General features: G+C 39.5%; 1 protein-coding gene across 1 annotated transcript; it reads right to left on the minus strand.

The window, feature by feature from the left end:
• Nucleotides 1-480: 480 nt before the first annotated feature.
• Nucleotides 481-8,770, minus strand: LOC120540213 (ghrelin-like). The gene is made up of 5 exons (XM_039770776.1): nt 8,725-8,770; nt 3,618-3,764; nt 3,182-3,295; nt 1,467-1,575; nt 481-521 (listed from the first exon to the last, which is right to left on the minus strand). The coding sequence occupies exons 2-5, from the start codon at nt 3,729-3,731 to the stop codon at nt 514-516; spliced, it is 345 nt and encodes a 114-aa protein (XP_039626710.1). The 5' UTR covers nt 3,732-3,764; nt 8,725-8,770; the 3' UTR covers nt 481-513.
• Nucleotides 8,771-11,143: the final 2,373 nt, after the last annotated feature.

Genomic DNA, 11,143 nt, shown 5'->3' on the forward strand with positions numbered 1-11,143 from the left:
TTTAATTCCTCATATTTAAGAGGATATCTTGTGCATAAAAATCTCTGCCACTATATCACACCCATTAATTTTTAATAATGAGAGAGAAGAAAATGACTGACATTTTTTTTTCTAAAACCTCCCATGTAGTGTGAGAAGCATAAATCCATCCCAGCAGCAAAGAAACTCCAGATGACATTTATTTAGAATTTTGTTTAAAAGCAGTTTAAACTATTTTAAGAAATGTTATTTTTCATTAATATTGTATTTTATTTGAAACATAGTTGTAATCAAGCCAATTTTATACCATTTATCTTCAAATATAGTATGTATTTAGCAAAATTGTAATAATCTGTTCAGCTTTAGAAAGATCCTGATTTGTTCATTCAAAATATAAACAATTTAAATGGCATTGAAAAGACCATTTTTATTTATAAGCAAAATGTTTTATTGAAATTTTTCCACTGCTGGTGCTATGAATACATTAGTAACTAACATTCCGTTGTGTCTTCTTTCTGGGTTGCATTTTCATATTTATTGATCTGAAAAGAAATACAGTTTTTCAGTAAGTATATCAAAAGCATATGGCTATGCACATGTATTGTTTTAGACAGTAAAAATAGTGGTATAGGTTTACAGTTTCAAGTTCATTTGCAAGAGTTAGTTACCTGGACACTCTGGCAAGTCCCATTTTAGTCGTATCTGCTGAAGCACATCAGTCAGTAGGACTGCCTAAAATGTTGTGGAAACTTCGTGAAGCATTCCTTCTCCAGCAATTACAATTTATTACAGCGTGAGTGCAATGAGCTACCTTTAATCTTGTTCATGACTAAAGTATTTTATTATTTAAATGCTTAATATATTTATATGATTTTACTTTAATTTTAGCCTTGTTTATATTATTAAACATTAACTGATTTTTGACTGAGGTTTTTGCATGACTTTTTTTTTTTTTTTTCCCCCACATTTTGGTAATAGTGAATTTGATATGTGGATATATGTGACTTTCCCCTTGGGTATTAATAAAGTATCAGTCTATCTAAATAATTTGGCTAAACCATTCTGAAGGAGACCTGCTCTCACCGTTGTTTTTTTTTTTATAAAGATGGTTTGTTGGCCTTGGTTTTTAAGCAACTATATATTTACTGATTTTCCTCTCCATTGAGGGGCATGTTTGGGACATTTAAGAGTACATCTGAATTTTAAAAGCCAAGGCCTAATTTTAGGGCTTTGTAGGCCATAGCCTGCATGTGGTGGTTGGAGGCTGGCTGCCTAGGATAAGGCCATATTTGGGCAGACTAGTGAAGATCCTGACACTATTGAATTTCTAAACCTATTAAACATTGGAATAATATTGCATTGCTTATGAGAGATGTACGTGAGTAGTCCATTCCTCAAAAACTAGATTTCCTTGTGTAAAAATACACTATAATGAAATTAGATTTAAGAGCATTGTATACATGTGCATGCAGATAGAATTTTTTTACCTATTGTGTTATCCCCAAAAACGTCAGCCAGCAGTTTCTGCAGAAGGTGTCCATATTCCAGGAATTGGCTTTCGGACATTGTGATTCCAATTTCAAAAGGTGCATTGAACTGCAAGAGACCACAAACTGTTTGAAAAATCCAGATACTACAGTACAGGAGCAGCTTCAAAGGTAAGTATAGCAGTAAATACTCTTTTTTTTTTTTTTTTTAATGGTTAAAAATGCGTATTCATCTGTGCCTGCTATGGCGAGTTTTTATACTTAGTTCCGTTATTTTCATTATGGATTGTTTAATGTTGTGATTGCTGCAACTAGTGTTTGAGTTCAAATTGTGGCATCCAGTTTCCTCCTGATTGTGCAAGGAGTAGCATGGTGGCACAGTGGTTAACTATGTTGCCTGTGTGGAGTTTTCACTCTCTCCCTTTGTCTGAGTAAATATGTGCTTATGCGGTCACTTGTGACTAGTGCCCAATACAGAGCTGCATTGGGAAGAAACAAACAAATATTGGACGGAGGATCCGTTATACTGAAGAGTTTGCCAGTCTTAATTTTGCGATAATCTGGATCAAAGAGGTTATGAATTTGTAATGCCTGGTGTGCAGTTGTGCAGCTCTTCTTAATCTTTATATAACTGAACAATTACTGAAAAAGCAAATCATTAGTATTTAAATATATATTGTAAAAAAAAAAAAGAAAGAAAGAAAGGTTATTTGACATTTCTAAAGTATAATTGCAGCCAGGGTAAGCGCCAGCCATTATGAGACCCTAAATTAGAGTAAGCAAGTTTGACGGCGTTTTATCAGGTTTATAGAAATGGGCATGGGCTTTGATATCCAGTGAAATGAGTGTTTTGTTTTTTTTTTCTAGATAGTATACAATGGATTCTATTTACATTGTCACGGTTTTAAAATATTAATAAAAGTGCAATTTATGTGCCAGACCACATATAAAAAATGTGTTTTTTGTAGCCAGTTTATAATGGATTATGTTTACACTGTCAGTGTGTGTTTTCAAATATGAATAAATAGCAAGAAAACTGTAGTTCATGTGCCAGAGAGCATATGAAAAGGATCAGCACCAAATTTAACAGTGCACAGTATTCACGCAAATCATGGTGGCAAGGCTGCATTCAGTCAGTCTGGGTGCTAATAATAATTCATGTCCAGTGGCTAGTTCAACAAACCTACATTGGGGACTGGGTTTTGGCCCATCTTAAGATGGCTACAAGTGCTAGGGAACAGGAGAACATTGATCACAAGACAGCAGAGCATTCACTGTAAAGTGAGGTGGAGTATTGTGTGAAAGTGTAATGAAATATATTGATTGTTGAAACAGTCATCTCTGTTAATTCAGATGTATAAGATGTTTAGAAAAGCTGAAATGTTAGAAGGTTTTTGGACTTTAGGCAATAAGAATAAGAATATGAACAAAATAAGACATTACAAATAACTACTTAAAACAGGCAAAACAAGTATTTTAAATACTGTGTTTTTTTTTAATTAAAATTATGTATTTAAAGTACATATTTTTTTTTGATGAGTAAAATATGTCAGCCTTAGTTATGTCCTGGAGGGAGGGGTCATTAGTTAAAATTCAATTCAGTAGTCTGGGCGCCATGAGAGACACTCAGCCGAACCTGCGAAGTGAATTGGTGATCATGAAATCATGCACAGTGCAATTTACATGGTCCTCTGAATATTTTGTATTGTACAAACCGTAAACTCTTTATCGGCAGTCTCCTCTTGGAAGTGGCTCTCCAAAAACTGCAGAGGGCTTTCCAGGTCTCGACGGTTAAACTTGTTATTGATTGGCTTTTTTGCAGGTTTGCCCTACATGAGAAATGCATAGAAAAAGTTAAGGGTGAAATAAGCACATACGAGATCACCAGAATTCAATTACGAGGTCTAGGAACTAATTTGCCCAACGCCAGTGTTAGCAAATTAAAATCCCTGATTTTACATCCGATTTTATAAAGTGGAGTACATTTCCGTAGGCATGGGCAAGATCAGTTCTTAAAGCAAGGATAGGCAGCTGACACTCTCCATTGTAATTGACAGTATAGGTTTTGAAGGGTCCGATGCTTATATTCTTACCGGTTTTGCCACATGGTAAACTGCTCTAGCAGCCTTGTGACCCATCATCTTTACATACCTGAGGTGTGTAACTTGAAGGGCTAAGAAAACTTGAACCAGCTTCTGCTCGCTCCATTCCTAGTGATAGTACACAGAGGAAGAAGAATCCGCACACAGCAATCCGGAGTAGCATGGTAAAATGGGAAGCTGCTAAACCCAAAGAAATCTGTAGAAGATGAAACATGTTACCTCTGGTCAAGTTTTATTCATCTGTTCAGTTACCGAACTTTGTTAGTCCAATCTTAGGGTTGTCTGAGGCCATTCGCCAGCATAGGGAACAAGGCAAGAGTGCAACCCTGTATGGGCTATCCACTCATTCAGGCATAATTTAGAATTGGAAATCCACATAACACAAATGTCTTTGAATTATAAAAATAAAAATCTTCCTGGGAAATGGGGAGCGCATGCAAATGCTAGACTCCACATAGACTGTGATCACACCCAGTCTGGGAAATGGTAGTAGTAACCACTTTGGAATCCTAGTTGCTTTCAACTTAACTTAATTATCCATCTATTAACTTTTAGGGCGATACAGTTTAGGATATACAGTGGGATGCAAAAGTTTGGGCAACCTTGTTAATAGTCATTATTTTCCTGTATAAATCGTTGGTTGTTACGATAAAAATGTCAGTTAAATATATCATATAGGAGACACACACAGTGATATTTGAGAAGTGAAATGAAGTTTATTGGATTTACAGAAAGTGTGCAATAATTGTTCAAACAAAATCAGGCAGGTGCATAAATTTGGGCACCGTTGTCATTTTATTGATTCCCAAACTTTTAGAACTAATTATTGGAACTCCAATTGGCTTGGTAAGCTCAGTGACCCCTGACCTACATACACAGGTGAATCCGAGTATTTAATTGGGTCAATTGTAAGTTTCCCTCCTCCTTTCATTTTCTCTGAAGAGTAGCAACATGGGGGTCACAAAACAACTCTCAAATGACCTGAAGACAAAGATTGTTCACCATCATGGTTTAGTGGAAGGATACAGAAAGCTGTCCCAGAGATTGAAGCTGTCTGTTTCCACAGTTAGGAACATATTGAGGAAATGGAAGACCACAGGCTCAGTTCAAGTTAAGGCTCGAAGTGGCAGACCAAGAAAGATTTCGGATAGACAGAAGCGACGAATGGTGAGAACAGTCAGAGTCAACCCACAGACCAGCACCAAAGACCTACAACATCATCTTGCAGCAGATGGAGTCACTGTGCATCGTTCAACCATTCGCACTTTACACAAGGAGATGCTGTATGCGAGAGTGATGCAGAGGAAGCACAAACAGAGCCGCTTGAGGTCTGCTCAAGCACATTTGGACAAGCCAGCTTCATTTTGGAATAAGGTGCTGTGGACTGATGAAACTAAAATGGAGTTATTTGGGCATAACAAGGGGCGTTATACACGGAGGAAAAAGCATTCCAAGAAAAACACCTGCTACCTACAGTCAAATATGGTGGTGGTTCCATCATGCTGTGGGGCTGTGTGGCCAGTGCAGGGACTGGGAATCTTGTCAAAGTTGAGGGCGCATGGATTCCACTCAGTATCAGCAGATTCTGGAGACCAATGTCCAGGAATCAGTGACAAAGCTGAAGCTGTGCCGGGGCTGGATCTTTCAACAAGACAACGACCCGAAACACTGCTCAAAATCCACTAAGGCATTCATGCAGAGGAACAAGTACAACGTTCTGGAATGGCCATCTCAGTCCCCAGACCTGAATATAATTGAAAATCTGTGGTGTGAGTTAAAGAGAGCTGTCCATGCTCGGAAGCCATCAAACCTGAATGAACTAGAGATGTTTTGTAAAGAGGAATGGTCCAAAATACCTTCAACCACAATCCAGACTCTCATTGGAACCTACAGGAAGCGTTTAGAGGCTGTAATTTCTGCAAAAGGCGGATCTACTAAATATTGATTTCATTTCTTTTTTGTGGTGCCCAAATTTATGCACCTGCCTGATTTTGTTTGAACAATTATTGCACACTTTCTGTAAATCCAATAAACTTCATTTCACTTCTCAAATATCACGTGTGCGTCTCCTATATGATATATTTAACTGACATTTATTGTTACAACCAATGATTTATACAGGAAAATAACTATTAACAAGGGTGCCCAAACTTTTGCATCCCACTGTAGATGTTTATTCAAGCAAAGTTGACCAATAGACCAGGCTAATCCTGGATGTGTGTGTGGTTTTTTTTTTTTTTTTCTTTCTCCCCCAAGTTCAATTCAGTACTTGATTGTCCATTTTATTTCATGCTCTACACCAATTTTAAGTACAACTACCATTTTTGTTATCTGCAAAAGTTTTTAAATGAGTCCTCCATTGTGTGTTCAGCAAGGTGGTGAAGAATTTTGTCACGTGGAGTAAATAGGACAACCTGATGATAAACATTACAAAGACAAAGTAGTTGATGGACACTGCTTCTCTAGAGAGCAAAAAAAAAAGTTTTTAAGAATGAAGTAATCAGCAAGAGATGCTAAAATAATTTTAAAATGGTTTGGGATGATCAGTTAACTGGGGAAAAAGTGATGGTGGAGAGTGATGACATGTTGGTTGGACGTGTTATTTCACTATACCTTGTACATGTGACAGAACTGCTACTACCATTGATCTTGGTATGCCATTGAGCCCCTGAGATCACTTCTAATACCTGGACTCCATCTGAACCGTAGTAGACTAATATGGGTGATCTTCTTTTGGAGGAGATTCATATCCTTGAATGTGTGTGACAAGCTGTAGGAGACTCTCTATCACTCCATTATGGCTACCATAAAGGCAGATTTAAAGTAGGTAAGGAGCTGTACTATATAGGATTGATAGGTGCTGAATAGTATTACATTACACTGTGTGCACAATTATTAGGCAAGTGAGTATTTTGACCATATCATCATTTTTAATGCGTATATTCCAACTCCAAGCTGTATTAACTTGAATGCTTATTGGATTTAAGCACGTCAGGTGATGTGTATTTGTGTAATGAGGGAGGGTGTGGCCTAAGGAGATCAACACCCTATATCAAGGTGTGCAGAATTATTAGGCAGCTAGTTTTCCTCGGGCAAAATGGGCCAAAAAAGACATTTAACTGACTCTGAAAAGTCAAAAATTGTAAAAAGTCTTTCAGAGGGATGCAGCACTTTTGGAATTGCTAAGATATTGGTGTGTGATCACAGAACCATCAAACATTTTGTTGCAAATAGTCAACAGGGTCGCAAGAAACGTGTTGAGAACAAAAGACGCAAATTAGCTGCCAAAGATTTGAGAAGAATCAAACGTGAAGCTACCAGGAACCCATTATCCTCCAGTACTTTCATATTCCAGAGCTGCAACCTACCTGGAGTGCCCAGAAGTACAAGGTGTTCAGTGCTCAAAGACATGGCCAAGGTAAGGAGGGCTGAAACCCAACCACCACTGAACAAGAAACATAAGTTGAAACGTCAAAACTGGGCCAAGAAATATCTGAAGACAGATTTTTTCAAAGGTTTTATGGACCGATGAGATGAGAGTGACTCTTGATGGACCAGATGGATGGACCTGTGGATCAGTAATGGGCACAGAGCTCCACTCCAACGTGGAGGTGGGGTACTGGTATGAGCTGGTATTTTTAAAGATGAGCTAGTTGGACCTTTTGCATTGAAGATGAACTCAAAATCAACTCCCAAACCTACTGCCAGTTTTTCGAAGACACTTTCTTCAAACAGTGATAAAGGAAGAAGACCATGATTTTTATGCAGGCCAATGCTCCATCACTTGCATCGAAGTTCTCCACTGCGTGGCCAGCCAGTAAAGGCCTTAAAGATGAAGGAATAATGACATGGCCCCCCTTCCTCATCTGACCTAAACCCTATCGAGAACTTGTGGGCACTTCTTAAACGCTAGATTTACGGGGGAGAAAAACAATACACCTCTCTGAAGAGTGTCTGGGAGGCTGTAGTCACTGCTCCACAAAAGCTGATCGTCAACAGATCAAGAAACTGACAGACTCCATGAATGGAAAGAAAGGCTTATGACTGTTATTGGAAAGAAGGGTGGCTCTATTGGTCATTGATTGATTGATTTTTTTTTTGAAATGTCAGAGATGTTTATTTGTAAATTTTGAGGTGTTTGTTTATTATTCTCACTATAACAGATGAAAATAAACAAGTGAGATGGGAAAATTTTCATTTTTCCTTTAGTTGCATAATAAATCTGCACACTAATAGTTGCCTAATAATTGTGCGCACATATGTATTCCCCTGATGATGTTCACACTCACATTTCCGTTGTGAAACATTCAGGTTTCAGGTTTATTAACATTTTGGATTGACTGATAGCACTGTGTTTGTTCCATATTAAAATGAATCCTCAAAAATACAACTTGCCTAATAATTCTGCACTCCCTGTATTATAGACAGACAGAATATTTAAAAAAACAAATCAATAAAAACACATTAGACCAATACAGACGTATAAATAGTACTATATAAGCGCTCCGGTTTCCTCCCACAGTCCAAAGACATGCAGGTTAGGTGGACTGGCGATTCTAAATCGGCCCTAGTGTGTGCTTGGTGTGTGTGTTTGTGTGTCCTGCGGTGGGTTGGCACCCTGCCCAGGATTGGTTCCTGCCTTGTGCCCTGTGTTGGCTGGGATTGGCTCCAGCAGACCCCCGTGACCCTGTAGTTAGGATATAGCGGGTTGGAAAATGGATGGATGCTGTGGTCTTCTGGAAAGGTTCTCCCAGTGGCCAGTGTACTGTTTTATACTGTGGTCTGCTGGGGAGAGTAGAAACACCAGCTCAGGGAATCGCAGAAAACGTCTCTTTCTTAAAAGATTCCACGCAATGGAAATAGACAAAGAGGTCATCAGATAAGCTGATTTGTGTGTTTTCTTAAGTAAAGTAAAAATTGCATATTTTAATGCATTATTTCTTGTTTGTCAAGGTGTTGGAGTGATGATGGTATTGCATTTCGGTCAGACGTGAAAGTAAGGCGTTCACTGTTTTCTGTACACATGAAAATGCTAGAACTACAATTATTACAACATATCACAACAAAAGACATTTCATAATCTAGGTAGAACCTTGTATGGCCCCTGGGAGAATTTTTGGAAAAGATCTAAAGTAGAGAAGTAATGGAAAGCTGACCTGTGTTTCTTGATGGCTCCAATGTCCCCGGGTCAGACCTCTTGTCTGTGTTTCTCTCCTCTCTGTGCAGCCTGCTGTTTGAGAGCTGCTGCTACTTTCTTATACCGCTGTCTGTTTACTCTTTTTGCTGACCTTTCCACCTGAGATAAAAGTATTTTAGTGAAATGGCCAGGAAGCCAGCAATCGGAATGGTACGGCAAACAAATGGAAAGATCAAGTGGAGCTTAGTTATAGAGCAACGCTAATATGAGCCTGCTTACTTGAGCGTCTTCTGCCTAAACACCAAAGAATGGCAGAGCACAGTGTGAAGGAGTAGCAAATAATGCTGTTGAGAAAATATCTGCTTAGAAGGGGCATTTATACTGCCATTTGATTGTGCACTTCACTCAACTTTTGCACATCACTGAAGACCCTCGACCTCCTCCCGTTATAAAAATCCTCTAAAATGTTAGATAGCTCCAATCAAAATGACCAAAGTGAATGTCGTTCACGCTAGCTGACAAGATTACAGTATGTACAGTACAAAGGGCATGTGGTGTGATGGTGCAGTCTTGAAGCTCCTGGGTTCAAACACTGGCATGGCCATTGCCTATGTGGAGTTGGCACATTCTCCCTATGTGTGTGTTTGGTGGGGGGGGGTTCTTCCATCCATATCACAAAGACATGAATTGGGCTCCCCTAGCCAAAGTTGTTTCCTAGCTTACACCTGAGCTGCCATGACATGTACCTCTTATTAGAGACCCTGAATTTGATAAGCTGGGTAGTAAATTAACACATGGACAATAGAACATATGTTATAAAGAAATGAAATTTGCCTTATGACATGGAGCAGTACCATCTTAAGATATGGTGCCAAGACATGCTTCCTGGCCTTTGCTTAAATTAACTTCTCCTTACTTCCACCAGTGTCTTTAGGCACGCTCACCTAAAGGATTATTAGGACCACCATACTAATACGGTGTGTGACCCCCTTTCGCCTTCAGAACTGCCTTCATTCTACGTGGCATTGATTCAACAAGGTGCTGAAAGCATTCTTTAGAAATGTTGGCCCATATTGATAGGATAGCATCTTGCAGTTGATGGAGATTTGTGGGATGCACATCCAGGGCACGAAGCTCCCGTTCCACCACATCCCAAAGATGCTCTATTGGGTTAAGATCTGGTGACTGTGGGGGCCATTTTAGTACAGAGAACTCATTGTCATGTTCAAGAAACCAATTTGAAATGATTCGAGCTTTGTGACATGGTGCATTATCCTGCTGGAAGTAGCCATCAGAGGATGGGTACATGGTGGTCATGAAGGGATGGACATGGTCAGAAACAATGCTCAGGTAGCCCGTGGCATTTAAACGATGCCCAATTGGCACTAAGGGGCCTAAAGTGTGCCAAGAAAACATCCCCAACACCATTACACCACCACCAGGAGCCTGCACAGTGGTAACAAGGCATGATGGATCCATGTTCTCATTCTGTTTACGCCAAATACTGACTCGAGACAGAAATCGAGACTCATCAGACCAGGCGACATTTTTCCAGTCTTCAACTGTCCAATTTTGGTGAGCTTGTGCAAATTGTAGCCCCTTTTTCCTATTTGTAGTGGAGATGAGTGGTACCCGGTGGGGTCTTCTGCTGTTGTAGCCCATCCGCCTCAAGGTTGTGCGTGTTGTGGCTTCACAAATGCTTTGCTGCAGACCTCGGTTGTAACGAGTGGTTATTTCAGTCAAAGTTGCTCTTCTATCAGCTTGAATCAGTCGGCCCATTCATTCTCCTCTGACCTCTAGCATCAACAAGGCATTTTCGCCCACAGGACTGCCGCATACTGGATGTTTTTCCCTTTTCACACCATTCTTTGTAAACCCTAGAAATGGTTGTGCGTGAAAATCCCAGTAACTGAGCAGATTGTGAAATACTCAGACCGGCCCGTCTGGCACCAACAACCATGCCACGCTCAAAATTGCTTAAATCACCTTTCTTTGCCATTCTGACATTCAGTTTGGAGTTCAGGAGATTGTCTTGACCAGGACCACACCCCTAAATGCATTGAAGCAACTGCCATGTGATTGGTTGATTAGATAATTGCATTAATGACAAATTGAACAGGTGCTCCTAATAATCCTTTAGGCGAGTGTATGTGACGCATTAAATGAAAGAACCTTTAAGAATGCTGACGAATTCAATTAGTTCAACACATAGCCTTCTGTGCCCATGAATAAAGACGTTCAATATTCCTGAACCCTGCAGATTAGGACAGGCCCCTCAGACCCAGGATGTGTAATGTTGCTCTTCATTGCTCATCTTCTAAAGCTGCTGTGTCTTTTTTGCAGAAGGGTAATTACAACTCAAGTTAAAAGGAGTTCAGGGCGCGATGTGTAGGTGGGTACAACATTGGCCCAAACACAGGAATCAAAGGAGAGCAAAG

The sequence above is a fragment of the Polypterus senegalus genome, chromosome 12 (genome assembly GCF_016835505.1).
Source record: "Polypterus senegalus isolate Bchr_013 chromosome 12, ASM1683550v1, whole genome shotgun sequence".
NCBI lineage: Eukaryota > Metazoa > Chordata > Cladistia > Polypteriformes > Polypteridae > Polypterus > Polypterus senegalus.